Source organism: Alexandromys fortis, unplaced genomic scaffold, assembly GCF_014885135.2.
Source record: "Alexandromys fortis isolate MF-2015 unplaced genomic scaffold, M_Fortis_MF-2015_v1.1 scaffold_54, whole genome shotgun sequence".
In the NCBI taxonomy this organism is placed as follows: domain Eukaryota; kingdom Metazoa; phylum Chordata; class Mammalia; order Rodentia; family Cricetidae; genus Alexandromys; species Alexandromys fortis.
Genome location: NW_026067958.1, coordinates 2,644,718 through 2,658,067, shown reverse-complemented (window position 1 = coordinate 2,658,067; position 13,350 = coordinate 2,644,718). Strand labels below are relative to the sequence as shown.

Below are 13,350 nucleotides of genomic sequence, written 5' to 3'. Positions count from 1 at the left end.
TTAAATTCAACATGTTTGCTCTATTTAAAAATACCTGTAGAAACTCATAATAAATTGCTTCTATTTCCAGACAATACAGAAAAGGCAGATTCCGTTAACTATGAAAACAACTCTTAAATTTGAAATTATTATTATGCCACATACACTAAAATCATTGCAGATAAAATGCTTTCCTTCAGCAATTAGCTTGGTGACTTAAAAATCTATTTTAGAATTCCAGTGATAATAGTATTTAAAAACACAATTCTATTTAACCAATGGAAAATTAAAACACTATTTCCATTTGCCTTGGTTAAAATTTTTCTTTACTGTAACATTAATTTTGAAGGTATTATTGGAGAAAAGCCAGAACTATGATGATCTGCCAATTGCTTCTAAGTGGAAAAGGATTTGAAACTAGTCATCAGCATTGAAACAAATTCTGTGCTGGTGATAAGTAAGCCTCAACACAGGGTGCACTATGGGTAACTGCAAAGGTCGAACCAGTTTGGAGAATTTTAACAGCTGTTTTTGAGTGCATGAAACACAATATTTTTATAGTATTTATAAATATATCATACAATACTGTTTCCTGTTATGTCATATACCAATATGGCATTGTACAACAAGCATAATGCCATCTGATTCTTACAAAAGCGAATCATTTAAACAAGTCAGTAAAATAAACGGTAGTACCCGCTTTTTAGGCATACAGATTGTAAAACTGAAGTTTCCTTTGATCATTTGTGTAGCAACAGAGAAGTAAAAATCAAACAGGAATTAAAATGGCTAAATATGCAAGAAATTGTTATTCACAGTGACATGGCTACATAGAATGCATTATTCTATGCTTATTCTTTCCATTTGTTGAATTTCAAGATAAAAAGCACTTGTTTTCTACAGGTTCACAAAACAGCATAATAACAAGAACAATCAAAGAGAATGTAATGTAGGCATTGGTTGGGATTAACAAACTACGGCCCAATGTTTCTACCCACTGCAGAGCATTTCCAAATCCGAACAATGGCACAGAAACCATTCCCCATCTTTCCTAACACAGAAAATCTTGCCTGCCTTCTCAAACCCAATTCTTTACAGAAAAAACCTTTCTTTTCAATTAACATCCATGTGATGATGTATCACATCTAGTCCATCTCTTATGACCAAATTTAATGTCACTACAAAAGAAAGCAAACTGGACAATAGTCACATGTATTAGCATCTATAAAGCTGTAATGGATGAAGGTATCTAAATCAGGGGCTGAAAAATCTTTTCTTTAACAGTCTCAGGATTCAACCAGATGAAGTTGCTGATGACCCATTTATTGATGATTTTCGAGGTCTACTGGCAAAGGAAGATTGGTGATTACCACTGGGGCTGTTGCTGGTTCCATTCATGGTACTGGAAATGTGAGGGAACTGTGGGTGAGGAGACTGCACTGGAGTACTGGGGCTGGGCAAACAGGAAGAGGTGGAGGGAACACCTCCAGCTGGGCTGCTGGCCTTGTCACTCCCAGAGTCACTTTCCAGCTCTCCAGCATTGGTCAGTCCATCTCGCTGGTGACTCATCTTCATTCTTTTACAAGCTGGTCGAACTCTGTATTTCAAAGGAAGTGGGCCATTCTACAAAGTTAAAAAGAAAAAGAATTATCACTCTCAATTCTTTACATGAATTTGGCCAACATGAGCTAAGGGTAGAGAGCTACTTACTCTTCTCCAGGTATAAATATAGGCAATGTCCATTAGTGTATAGTAATCCTTTAAAGGTTCCTCTTCATACATGACATCAATCTATTGAAGTATATTTCAGGTATTCAGTGACAAAAAGACAAACACTAAATATAATCCAAAATAGTCTTAAAAGCATCTTCACCAGCTATTTTAAGAGATATCTTAAACTTTGCCACCAAATTTAAGGTTTCTTTGTATTGCTTTTTAAGGTGCAGAACCAAAAAATAAACAATGTAAGAATCTACATGAAATGCATGGGGTGGGTACCTGGAAAGTGTTAGGTATGTCCATTTTACTCCTGAGAAACTTCCTCAAGTGCATCACAGTCATTGCTGCTGGGCATCGTAAGTATCTTTTATCATTCACCTATAAGCACATTTACAAAAATAATTTTCTCCCAATTCCTAACCTTCAGGTAAAAAGAAAGTTTGAATTGCCTAAATATGATAAAAGGTACTAATATCCACACCAAAATGCAACAAAACTCTCAACTAGATATAATTGGAATTTATTATTAAAAACACTAAATCAACAAATTTCCAACACTATTTGGCCATTTAACACCATCACATGACTCCAGAGTATTGTAAAGGACAACATAAAATGGAGAACCAAAGGCCCATGTGTTTTTGTAATGTGGACATACCTCCTCCTTAGACTTCTCTTTGTTTACCTTCCGATCTGACCTAAGAGACAGACAATGATTGGTGAGACCAAGAATCTAATACTGCATTACCTGGCACACATTTCCTGCAGAACTTACCGGTTCTGATCAAAGAACTCGATGGACAAGCTGATTATCTCATCATCAGTTATAATTCGCTTATCCTCATCTGCAACTTCTCCTCTGTCTTCATTAGAGCCATTGGATGCTATAAAGACATTTTGAAATTTGATTTTTAAAAAACTGAGTATTTTGTATATAAGAGGATAGAAGGGTTAATTTTGAGTAGACCCAATAAATTATTAATAAATTTTCCTCCCCAAATAAAATATCTTTTGTCCCACCACAATTTACCATCAGCTGAAGGATGAGCTGCATAAAAATCCCTTCTTCTCTTCATTTCATCTGAAAGGTGCGGGAAGGGGAAATACAGAAATATGGCACAACAGGTAAAACCAACGTTTTTTAAAAATTTATTTAATCAAGTTACTCACTTTTGAAAAGCCCTGGAACTAGTTTGTATACAATATCTTGAAGAGTTTTATCTGACCTGAAAAAGAGTAAGAATCAATTAATATGGCAAAACTAGAAATGTTCTTAAGCTTTTGGTATTTTTTTGTGTTGTGGTTATTTTACTGATTGTGATACAGTGCAAAAGAACAGGGGTAAGGAAACAGTGAGGGTGCTTAGTAGTTCTTCACACCCACTGAATCAAAGGAAGCTGCCTGTCTGTCGTGTAACTAAGAACACAGAAAGGAATATGGGAACATTGGAAAATTATTCTTGTCCATCATTAAATCAATAAGGCAATGCACAAAACAGGGAAACTAGTTTTAAAGGGCAGAAAAGACACCTTAGAACACTGGAATAACACTGAGCTTTGTCAAAACATAGTCTTCATTAAGATGGCAAAAAATTAAAGTCCTATCCCCCAGAAAGAACACATATCAGATTAAGACTAAAGAATAAATTTCCTTCAAAGCAAAAACAAGGATGCCTTCCCTGCCTGTGAATTATGCAATTCCAGTAACCATTACCACCAAGAAATTTCAGCATTTTCCTACCTTATATTCAGTAGTGGTCTAGTTTTGTGAACTTGGACATCACAGATAGGACAATATTTGCTGGTCTCCAAGTAACGCACAATACATGTTTTACAGACTAGAAAGAGAAACATAGAAAATTTTTTTGTAAGTGTGGAAAATAAAGGTTCAAGCATTAAAACTATCAGAACTGAAAATTCAAGGATGGGAAATGACAAAGGTATTTCTCAAAGTAAAAAAGTGAAACCAATGAATACCCTGAACACTACATACTGCCTAATTGTAACAAAACCAGCAACAAATCACTACATGTAAGAGAAAGAAAACCCCACAACTGTGTGCTAACATTTCCAAGGAATGTGAGAATGTTGCTAGTTTAGCATCCAGAATGAGCTGTGAACTATACAGCCACAAGAAGGCTAACATGTACTTACAGGAATGTAGACATTCTATTATAGTAGTGGCATCAATGAAGTACCCTCCACAAAGTACACACATTAAGTGGGGATTTAGCTCAGTGATCTTGATTCTGGTTGTTCGATGCATTTCTGCTTGATAAAAGATCCTGCAAGACACAAAAATATTGACTATAATTCAAAGAGAGATTCAGATGATCTCCACAACTCTTCAGTAACTGTATACCCTAAAACGCTGGGTAGTTCATAAAATTTGTTTAACACTGTACAGCTGGACTCTCCAAACGTTTTTCCACAGAAGGAATTTACTAATGAGATCAGAATAACCTCCACCGAAATGGTGTAAAAAGATCCAACTAAATTTACTTCTGGCCTCTCAGGTCATTCCAGGAGCGAGATGAAAAGGTCTGGAATGGGGGCTGGGAGCTGGGTGGATTCAAGTCTCTTCCTTCCATCTGTCCTCCAACTCCTCAGACACCAGGAGACTCTTCAGACACCATGCAGTCCCCGCAGATATTTACAAGTCACTGGCGCTTGATCTAAGTCTCCGAATTTACTGTGGAATTTCCTGCAGGTCCTCCAGTCAAAAACTTCGGGATTCTTCAGACGGCTCAAACAACCAGAACCTGGCAGGGCTCAGGCCCCACAAAGAGAAAGCACTCGGTGCTGCCTCCTGCATCCCTGGCATTTCCGGACTGGGTGCCGAGAACAGAAGCACCTCGTGGGCCTCTCCAGAGGCCTGGGCGCTGCGGACACCAGCGGGATGTGAGGGGCGGATCCCGAGGTGCCCCGGGCTAGGTCTTGCTCCGGATTCGGAACTCGCCTCTGTTGGGGTTTCCATAGCAACTTACACTTACACTTGGCATCCGGCCACCGCTGCAACTCTGCGAGGAGCTGGCCAAGCCAAGCCTCTTCGGGCGTGCGGGGTGGCGGGTGCGGGGGGAGGGGCGGGGCTGGGTCGTAGGGTGCGGATCTTCGGGTGACCGCCACCGCAGTCCCAGCCCCAAAGAGAGTGTACCGGTCATTCCAGACACTCTCCGGATCTCTTCCACATCCACTGGGAGAGAAGAGCTACTTTCTTATCTTGCCGGTTTTTTTTTCTTCTGTCTGTCCTGTTAGCAATCACTTCGTCAGAAATTTCACTTAGAGATCTTTTGAGAATTGCCAACTGTGCACTTAGCTCCAACCCGACAAGACTCGAGTTGCAGAGACATTTATTGAACTGAACCTCTAAGGTTCCCTTCTCTAATAAGTCCTCCAGTAGATCAGATGAGCCGTGCAAAGTTTTTGGAAGGGCTAAATCCTGAAGTCTGTTTTACAAGAAGAGGAGGGACAAACCTCCGTTTGAATAAACTACCCTGGAGGCAAGAAAAACTACTTTAGTGGGTAGGATAGTGACAACATGTAAAAAGCCATGTGACCATCCCATTCCCAAAGCTAAATGCAGAGTAAAGATTGGAAGGGAAAAACAAATGCTATTTTCTCACCTAACTTCCATACAATACTCACAAGATGAATAAATGGTAATCCCAACAGATACATTTTAGAAAACTCACAGCTGAGAACTGTCAGCAACGTCACAGCAGAAAGTAATCAGGGAAGTCAATTACCCAGTGTACTGCTGTGGGATGCAGCTCCAATTACTACCCTTTCATTCATTGCAGACTTCTAACCAAGGCTGACCTTTCTACACCTGGCTGAAATACAGCCTCAAAGCTGTCTGTATTGGAAATATAGGAACTTGTATAATTTTTAGGAAAATGCAATGGGGCTTTAATTTTAAGGAAATTTTAATACAGATGAGGAAAATAACAAGAAGCATACCCCAATGGCTGGAACTAACAGTGAGTCCTAAAAGATGGCCCAAACACAAAGCTCAGTGACTTCAACCAGAGAGCATCTTTATTACTTGTTTAGAGTACTGTCAACAAATAGCACCGATTTAAGTAGTAGAGAAGGTGTGGGTGGAATCATGCCTCTAAAGAGGAGCAAGATCCTAATGCAACCATACCTGGTGATTAAAGACCTCTGCCTACTGCTCAAAGGAAACTCCCCGGGTGAGACCACAGGGTCTTTCCTAGAAAGATGGCCAGCAAGGCTGATTGATACTCTGCCTAGGCAAGAAAGCACAACCTACAAAGCAGGCACCATAGGTTCACCAAAGGGCCTGCCTCTCCCCATGTTACACAAGGCACATTCTATTACCTAAGTACAAATACTAACTCAAAGAACACTCGAGCCTCCATAGAAGGTGATCACTAATTACCCTGGAACATTTCAGGCACACAAACTTGACCAAAGGCTCTCAAATTCACCTTAAATTGGAATTCATGCAACTCTCTTACCTCAGTTGAAAATAATCTGGCCCCTTTTCCTATAACCATTCATAGTACTAATCAAGTATCACTTTGCTATTGATACAAACCTCAATTCTTCATCATTTTATCTTACTGGACAGTACTGACAACCTAATAAAGATTTTCTGGAATGCTTGGTAAAAACTTAAGAAACAATCTCTTGCACCAGAGAGCCTGTAAGCCAGTAAAAATACAACAAGCATACAACGCTGAAAATACTCAATAGTTAAAACATGCCTTTATAGCTTACTCAGTAGGAGCTGTCAGTTTTTAGTTGGAGGCCTAACACCAGTAAGGTCAAAATGATGGAAAACAGAAGCAAGCTCTTATGGTAACAATCAGTTTACTGACTGCAACCTAAGAAATGCAAATGAACTCCATAATCCCTCTGGGGGCTCACTGCTCAAATGCCAGGAGGGGAAAGTTGGAGGTGACTTGACTCATGGAGAGAACTCTGCCTATTAGGATACTTAACGTACGTCCAAGAACTCAGTGGTAGAGCATTAATGGACTTATCAAATACATCTAAATGCTCACTTGGCTTACAAAAGTTTGTATGTGACCATATTTGAGTGTCTACACATGCATACACAATCTTTTACATAGCTTTAAGTTATTATTACAAGAGTATGATTTGCCCTGGTAGGTAATTTCAAATACTGCATTTTCGTAGGAGATATATGGAAAAGAACTGGATATATCTATATCTATTTACTTAAAAAATCAACCTCTGAGAAATTCTGTCACTCGTCTATTTAAGACCCAATGTTACTACATAGTCTCACAACTTGGTTACACACATGCCGTCAACAATTTACATCCTTTAGGATCAAGTCTTTACTACATTTTACGATGCGTTTCCAAAGGTTGAGGGGGAGGGTCTCCTATAAAAATAGGTTGAGCTAACATCATACATCATTTGGGTAAATATGCCCGAAATTTTGCCTACTTTAAGGGAAGGGGTTAACAGTCAATTCTCTTTCAGATATTGAACCGTGACCACTAAGCCCACTAAATCCTTTTATTGCAATTGGGAATGATCAAAGTCTCTCTCCTTGTTTATTTCCAATTATTAACTGTAAAGCTCTGGGGAAAAGATCACGCTCCAGTGCTGTCAAGTCCAAATGACTACGTAAACATAAGCAATCAATGCGTTAGTACTCCTTCCTCAAAGCATCCCCTATGCATGACCTATGCTGACATTTAGTAAAATCTATACAACGCGGTGGACCTAAGCCACGAGTCTCTGCGCATCCCACAGAACAGGGCAAAGTTGCAGTGTCTTCGAAGGAAAAGAAGAAAAATGGGGGGGGGAAAGAAGTGGACAGAGAAAGGGAGCCTTCAGCAAGGCTAACGACCAGTCGCCGTCTTCACGCCAAAACAAAGCTCTAAATTTGAAATGCCCACCTCCTGGAGAGCTCGCCCCAAGTACGTATGGTACCCCTGTCCAGGACTCCCAACAAATAACACCTTGAAAACTTTACCCTTTCCAACACAAATGCACAAGACCTTGGAAACAACTGGGAACCGCCATCTTACCAGCCATCCAATTTCACACAAGTGTCCCTCCAACTTAAGTTAATAACATTTTTGTCCGGGCTCTCCCCATCCTAACACCCACCTCGTCGGGATCGCTGCCCCCCACAGTACCCATCCCTATAAAATGGGGGCGTTCCCTGGAGGTTCAAAGACCTCCAGAGCCCTTTCTTCAGGAGAGGAGGGAAGACACTGGACCCAGGCAGCGCCCGATCTCAGGATCCCGTCCCCATTTCAGCAAAGTCTACCTCTCAACAAAGGGCGCAGCGGCCGCGGGAGCCGCGCAGGCTGAAGACACAAGTGCCGCTCTCGGGGACCATGTGCGGCGCGAGGGTGCCGGGGGGCGCTCGGGGGAGCGGGGAACTAAAACGTGGGGCGGCGCGGCGCGGTCGGGCGCGGGCGGCGGCTGGAGCGGCTGGAGCGCGGCCGGGCGGCGCTGGTGCGGGCTGCGGGGCGTCCGGCGCCGCGGGAGGTGGCGGGCGCGCGGGCGCGGGCGCGGGGCGCGGGCCGGTTGCCCACGCTGTCAGCTCCGCCGCCCCCCCCCATACCGCCCCGACCCCCACCAGTCCCCGGCCACGGCCCGCCGGCGCCTCGCCTCCTACGTACCCGGAAAGAGCGGCCGGCGCGAGGCGATCGGAGCGGGCGGAAAAGACAATGAAAGTTAAAAGTCGTTCAGCAGAAAATGAATGCGAGCCAAGCGGCCATCTTGGAGCGAGCTGCCGCCGCCGCTGTCAATGGGCACCGAGCGCGGCCGAGAACAGCCGCGGCCGCCGCGCTCGGCTCATGCCGCTCCCCCGCCGGCCTCCTGCTTGCGCGCTGCGGCCTCCTCCTCCCGCGCGGCCTCCTCCGCCTCCGAGCGGCCTCCGCCGCCGCCTCCTCGGGGCCTCTCCTCCTCCTCGGCGCAGCCGCCGCCTCCCGGCCGCGCTCGGGGGAGGGCGCGCGGAGGGGCCGAGCCGTATTATTCTGCGGGGCTGGGAGGTGTTGCTAAGCCGGCGCGGGGCTCCCTCGCCAACCTCCCCATTGTCTCGCCCGCTCTCTGCCTTTAATACTACGATTATTATTTCAGACTCGCGTGGGGGAGGCGGGCGGGCGGGGGGCGCCGAGTGTGCGTGCGGGCGGGGAGGCGGGGGAGGGGAGGAAGGATGAAGAGGGGGAGGGGAGGGTGGAAAAAAATGCACCGCTGAAGGCAGAGTGGAAACTGACACCGGCTCCAAAATGGCTCGGAGTCCGCCCGCCCCCTCCCCCCGCCCCCCGCCGGGTCACGTGCTCCCCTCATTCCTTAAGGGCGGCCTGGGAATTAGTGTCGGTGTAGTCGGGCCCGTGGCCGCCCCCTCCCCTGCGCGCCGCGCGCCCAGCCCCCTCCCCTCGCTGCGCGCCGCGGCCGCGACGGCGGCATTTCTCCACAGCGCCACACGCCGCCCTCTCCTCTCGGCGCGGCCCGCTCGGCCCCGCACGCCGCCCCGCCCCGCCCCCACCGTGTCTCCCGCTCGCGGCGCACACGTCCGCGGGGCCCGCCGCCGGGGGCGCCCGGCCGCTGCCCCCGCTCGGCCCCGCCGAACCTGCGCCGACTCAGGCCCGCGGAAACAACAGCGGCCGCCCCGCCCGCTGGCGGCCGGGGAGAGGCGCGCGCGGGGAGCGGCCGGGCTGGCTCCGCGCGCAGGGTCGGGCGGGCCGGGAGCAGGTAACGGGCCGTCCCCGGCTGCGAGCGCGGCTCCCCGCACACCTTTCCCGCGGCGCCTGACCCGGGGAGGCGGGCGTCCCGAGGCCGCGCCACTCGGAGCTGCTTCGCACACACAGTCGTCACTCACACACAAACTCCAGACCGAACACCGCCCTTCGGTGGGAACACCACCTTATTTATTCAGGGACCGATACTTTGTTAGGGCTTCAAAACGCTCAGAAAGGAATGCTTGCTAATACTGAAAATTCAGATGCTTAAGAGTTTCTCTCCTAACCATTTCACATGTGTAAAAAAGTGTCAAAACTTAATGGGTGTCGTAACTTCGAAAGGGCGCTCTTTTTCTCCTGAAAATGACATCCAGCTCCCAGGGTCCTGCAGGAGGCAAGGCTCATCTGCTTTTCCTCTGGGCTCCTGGGGTCCCAAGTTACAGCTGAGTTGCTCTTTCCAGGCCTTTTGAAGCATCCTTAAGTTTTCCCACCAAGTCCTAAAAGATGTACACTCATGTCACAATTTTGGGATACAAGTAAGTAAGCACCCAATTTGGAGGCAGCGGCAAGAAGAAAAGTCGGAAGAACACCTAACGAGTCTTTACAGGGGAGTTTAACCACAGGACCTTGTCTTCGAATCAGCTATTCAAGTTCTAATTAAAAGAGAATTTCTCACAAAATTTTTGCAGCCAGAGAATATCTAAGTCATGTCTCAATTTCTCTAAGAAAGGTTCTGATTCACACACATTTCTTAACCTTTTAAAATTTCGCTAATATTTACAATAAAATGGCTGCAGATGTCTCTGGAATATTCAATTTCATCAAATTTCCAGGGATGATCTTCACTTTATTTAACTGGTAAGAAAGAAATTCGTTGTTATATCCATCAGTCAACGAAAATTCAGTTTCTTCAGTTTTACATTAACAATATAAACAGTTTTAAGAACTTGTGTGACTTTCCCTTTATAGAGTAATTTAAAACTACAGCTTTCAAAATACAGCTTTGGAGGATTACTTTGTGAAAGGCATTTTAAACCCTTGTTCTTATTTTTGCTCAGTTTTGATGAATCAGACACATGATAAATTGTACTGAGAAGTCTATTTTAATTAGAGAAAACAGCAAATACATGCTATTGAAAATATTACTATCATACTTTTAAAAATACTTTTTAAAAATACTTTTTTAAAAATCTGCTACATTTCTGCTTTCCATTCTCCCTTTGCCATTAAACCCTGAACCAACCTTCATTATCTGATGATAGGTGGACTACAGTTCTCAAACAGGAAAAAGCATATTCAGAGATCCTGATACTGTACCTGTAACTGTTCCATGCTGCAACTAAAGCTAATCTCTGGGTGGGACTGGGAGTCACTGTTCTATGGAAGAAAAAAATGCTCTTTATTAGAAGGCAATGAAAACTTTTGTTGTACATGAACTTGTAGACCAGGATCTGTACATACCTCTACATTTAAGGTCACCAGATATCCAGGTCGGTACATCTTATGAAGTTGATTGGTCTAAAAGAACAGAAAACACTAGGATTTAACCTAAAAAAAAGAAAGTTCCCTATATCCCTCTACAAAGAGTTTGTTAAACTTTACCTTTATCTGATATTCCAAGCGCCAGGAAACATCAGTTACATGAGGGAGAGCTCTGCCTATACTGAAAGACAATGGTAATTTTGTAGTGTCTACTAAACCACGTCTTCTCTCCTCAACCCCTTCATCCCACTTTGAACTTAAAGTTCTGCTCAACTTCATCATTAGATTCCAAAGAGTAAAAGCATCTAAGGTTATATCAAGTTCTATCTTTAAAAACATTAGTCTAACTTCAACTGGTCCACACACCCTTTGGCCCTTTTATTTTGGGTTAGGATCCCAGGATTTTTTGGCCCTGTTTTGTTTCACACCAGCACGCTCTATTCGTTACCCACAAGTGAAAAGTGCCCCAGCTTGTCACCTAATACAGTACCTACCTTCCCAGCAGGGTTTCAAGAGAATTCTTATTATTCTGGGAAGGGGGAAAAAAGAAAGAAAACACATTTTTACAAACAAGAGCAGGGGAAAGGGGACTAATTGCTAATTTAAAAGTTTAAAGTATGTAACCTGATATTCCGTACAAAATATTTCTATCCGATCCTGGTCAAATTTACAGTCTTCTAGGTAAGTGCTGGGGGGTGGGGAGAGGGAAACCAATGTTTTAGTCTCTGTCTTTAAAAACTGATTGACGTTACAATTGCAAAGATACCACCTACAAAGTAAATGGGCATTTAGATAAAGCCTGTACCTTAGAGTGGATTTGTCAACCCGGTGCTTCCCTGCCTCCAGTATGTAGGTTGCAGCAGCTGCATGACAATGCTTTAAAACCACGGGGTCGATGTGTTTCAAGCCTGGGTGATCTAAAATAAATTAATTGCTAATGATTACAAATTCTTTAGACCCTGTCCCTAAGAGGGATTATTTTGGTTTGGGTAAAGCTTCCTTTGAAAAAAAAGGTAACAAAAATTCAAGTGTAAATGAACGGGATGAACAAGGTCAGGTGCACAACAATAAACAGAATACAATAATGTGCTGTCAATCTCTTTCCATCACCTTTTATTTTTATCCCAATATTTTTAAAAATACCAGGCCTCAAAGAAAAAGGGCAGTGGTTGCTGGATGGACTGAAAGCAAAGGAGAAACTGAAGGTAGTTTACATTATGTAAATTTCAAAATGAACGATGTTCAAAAAATGACATTTTAAGAGTAATTGGTTCCGTGGACATAAATACACCAAGGAAGCTTGACAGGAAAATAGCATACATTAGAATGTACAACAGAAATTTCAAAATCGCACTATTTACACACACACACACACACACACACACACACACCTCTCCGAGATTAACCCAGGTGGTGGTTACTATTTTTTGCTTGAAGAACAGCTTCCACTTTCATACTTTTTGTCCAAGTGTCGAGTATGAAACCGGGGGTGAGGGGTGGGGGCGGGGGACAGACACAACAGATCTGAATTGTGTTGATACATTTAAGGAAATAACCTAGAAGTGATTTGTCTTAAAGTACGCTCTTAATCCATGACAACGGCATAATGCCACCAGACAGACATTTAAAACTGTCTCTCTTCCTGGTAACCGCTGCAGAACAAAAAACATTATGCGCCCTACTTGAAGGTTCTGGGAGGGGAAGCTGGATTTAACACACAACTTCAGTGTTGCAGTGATCGCAGGATCCGGAGGTGTTCTCTAGGTGGAAAATGTCAATGCTGTTTGACCCAGCCGAAACTGACCCTTTTCAACCCCCTCCAGTCCAGCCGAGGGAGCCTGAATCACAGGACCTCCCCAGTTGAAGTCCAAGTGTCAAAACAGCCGCGGCTCCGAGAAGGCTGAAAACCCCACACATTTAGGCCACAAACAAGACTTGAAGGCGGCTTTACAAAGGAACAAAGAGACTGGCAGGAAAACCAGGCCAGGAGCGTGGGGCCGGCCGCCTGCAGGTGCCCTGCAGGGGCAGAAGGGCGCTCAGGGCCCGCTCGGGTCCCCACACTCGGGCCGAGCGCCGGGCAAAGCCCGGGGACTTGCCGGGGCCGGGGCTGTGCCCACGGCGCCGGGCTGGCGGCTCTGCCGGGCGCCCCTCCGCCCAGGCCACGGCGGCGGGCGAGCCGCTTACCTAGCGCGGCCTCGTCCGCCCGGGCGTCCAGCAGGCTCTGGAAAGCCGCCCGGAGGAGAAGCGCGAAGGCGTTGGAGTCAAAGGAGCCGGGATCCGCCAGCGTCTGGAAGCCTCTCTGCACATACTCGGAGAGCTCCATTGTGAGCGCGCCGTGACCTTCGACATGCGCACCACGTGACTCGCGACGCGCGCCCAGCTGATCGGCCGCGCGCGCCCGCGGGCGGGCGGCTCGGGGAGGTTCGGAGATGGCTCGGGACGGTTCGGGGAGGTTCGGGAGGAGGCTCGAGGAG

General features: G+C 45.4%; 1 protein-coding gene across 5 annotated transcripts; it reads right to left on the bottom strand.

The window, feature by feature from the left end:
* Nucleotides 1-809: 809 nt before the first annotated feature.
* Bmi1 (BMI1 proto-oncogene, polycomb ring finger) lies at nucleotides 810-13,255 on the bottom strand. 5 transcript variants are annotated; one of them, XM_050152708.1, is made up of 14 exons: nucleotides 13,061-13,255; nucleotides 11,682-11,793; nucleotides 11,501-11,564; nucleotides 11,371-11,405; nucleotides 10,712-10,771; nucleotides 3,852-3,982; nucleotides 3,439-3,535; nucleotides 2,869-2,924; nucleotides 2,729-2,779; nucleotides 2,474-2,582; nucleotides 2,357-2,396; nucleotides 1,978-2,076; nucleotides 1,690-1,770; nucleotides 810-1,602 (listed from the first exon to the last, which is right to left on the bottom strand). In XM_050152708.1, exons 1-14 carry the CDS (start codon nucleotides 13,197-13,199, stop codon nucleotides 1,273-1,275), a joined length of 1,404 nt encoding a protein of 467 aa, XP_050008665.1. In that variant the 5' UTR covers nucleotides 13,200-13,255; the 3' UTR covers nucleotides 810-1,272. The 5 variants fall into 5 exon arrangements, with proteins under 5 accessions (XP_050008665.1, XP_050008663.1, XP_050008664.1 ...); XM_050152706.1 differs by lacking the exons at nucleotides 10,712-10,771; nucleotides 11,371-11,405; nucleotides 11,501-11,564; nucleotides 11,682-11,793; nucleotides 13,061-13,255 and adding an exon at nucleotides 8,333-8,780; XM_050152707.1 differs by lacking the exons at nucleotides 10,712-10,771; nucleotides 11,371-11,405; nucleotides 11,501-11,564; nucleotides 11,682-11,793; nucleotides 13,061-13,255 and adding an exon at nucleotides 7,975-8,174.
* Between the last annotated feature and the right edge of the window lie 95 nt (nucleotides 13,256-13,350).